This window comes from Monoraphidium neglectum, assembly GCF_000611645.1.
Source record: "Monoraphidium neglectum strain SAG 48.87 unplaced genomic scaffold scaffold05546, whole genome shotgun sequence".
Lineage (NCBI taxonomy): Eukaryota > Viridiplantae > Chlorophyta > Chlorophyceae > Sphaeropleales > Selenastraceae > Monoraphidium > Monoraphidium neglectum.
Genome location: NW_014008084.1, coordinates 1621 through 3048, shown reverse-complemented (window position 1 = coordinate 3048; position 1428 = coordinate 1621). Strand labels below are relative to the sequence as shown.

Here is a 1428-nt window from a genome sequence, read left to right as displayed (position 1 = left end):
CCGCGGGGGCGCCGGCGGCGGAGCGGCGCGCGGGGCCGGGGCTGCCAAACCTGCAGCAGCTGACGCTCAAGCACTGCAGCCTGGAGAGCATCAGCCTGGCTGACCTCATCACCAAGCCCGAGGTGTGCTGCGATGACGCACCCTGCCGTGCCGTTTCTATACTCCGCAGGCATTGGGTTTGAGGGCTCTCGGGCCAAGTCGTTGCTGGGCTGCCATGGGGAGGCAGCTCAGTGCAGGAGCTCTTATTGCTGCTGCGCTCTTGGGCGAAAGCTTGCTTGTCTTGCATGCTACTGCTTGCAAAAGTCGCTGCCCCCCCCAGCCACCCGCCACCAATCCTCAAGTTTCCTACACCCCTCTAGCGCGTATACACGCTCCAACCAAAACCTCTCCACCCCCTCCCCCCAAAAATCAACCTCTGCAGGAGCTGCGCGTGCTGCTGATCCACGAGCTCGCCGGCCTGCGGCCCCGCGACGTGTCCCTGCTGCCGCTCCTGACCAGCCTCAAGCGCCTCAGCGTGATCTCCCCAAAGGACGACGCCTGGCTCGGCCTCTCGCCGCTGCGCCAGCTCGCGCCGCTTGCCGGCCTGCGGCACCTCGACTGGGTGCCCTCTGAGCGCGCGCTGCCTGGCAAGCTCAGGGGCGACGACGTCCAGACGCTGCTCAACCTCGGACACCTCCACGTCCTCACGCTGCCCGCGGCCCTCGGGAAGTCCGACCACCTCGCGGCGCTGAGCGAGCGGCTGGCGGCGACGTGCCAGCTGCGGCTGATGGCGCCGGCGTACTGCGAGCACGCGGGCGCGGGGAAGACGTCCAAGATTCAGCGGCTGCTGAGCGCGGCGAGCGACCTGTTTGACCGCGCGACGGGGGCCATCGTGTCGCGGGGCGAGGCCTTGAACGAACCCTAGCCGTAGCCGCCGGGCGGGGCCGGCGCTGGCGCAAGCAGGGCTGCGCACGTCTCGGAGTTTGGGATGGGGGGACGTATGGGCCGCGAGGTTGGGGGGTGTAGGTTAGAGTCAAAGGTGGGCTCGCTGCTCGAGGCGCGGCCCGGCCTGGCTGTCTCACATGCGCACGCTGGGGAAGGTGCTTTTGATTTGTATGATACACCGGCAGTTTGCGCGTGCGCGATTCAATAGGCGGGCAGATTCTGATCCAATAGTCACTTACAGATAGGTGTTCAGGCTTTGCAGGCATTCGCTCTGTCTTGTGGTCCAGCACTAAAACTAGAGACGGGCGGCGGCAGCACTGAGCGCCGCGCCCCCGTGTGTGCGAGAGGCCGCCATGAGTCATCGCTGGCCGGCTCGGGGCCGCTGCGCGCGTCCATTCGCCGCCACCCCAGCACGATCGCGGAGGCGGCGGCAGCGACCATTTGCGCCCTACGAAATAAAACAATGCACCGTGCTTTCTTGGATCAAAGCAGCCACCGGCTCGG

The 1428-nt window shown here is 66.7% G+C and overlaps 1 protein-coding gene across 1 annotated transcript; it reads left to right on the top strand.

The window, feature by feature from the left end:
- Positions 1–284: 284 nt before the first annotated feature.
- MNEG_15667 (hypothetical protein) lies at positions 285–904 on the top strand (the record flags this gene model as incomplete). Its single annotated transcript, XM_014035862.1, has 2 exons — positions 285–302; positions 422–904. The coding sequence occupies 2 exons, from the start codon at positions 285–287 to the stop codon at positions 902–904; spliced, it is 501 nt and encodes a 166-aa protein (XP_013891316.1).
- Positions 905–1428: the final 524 nt, after the last annotated feature.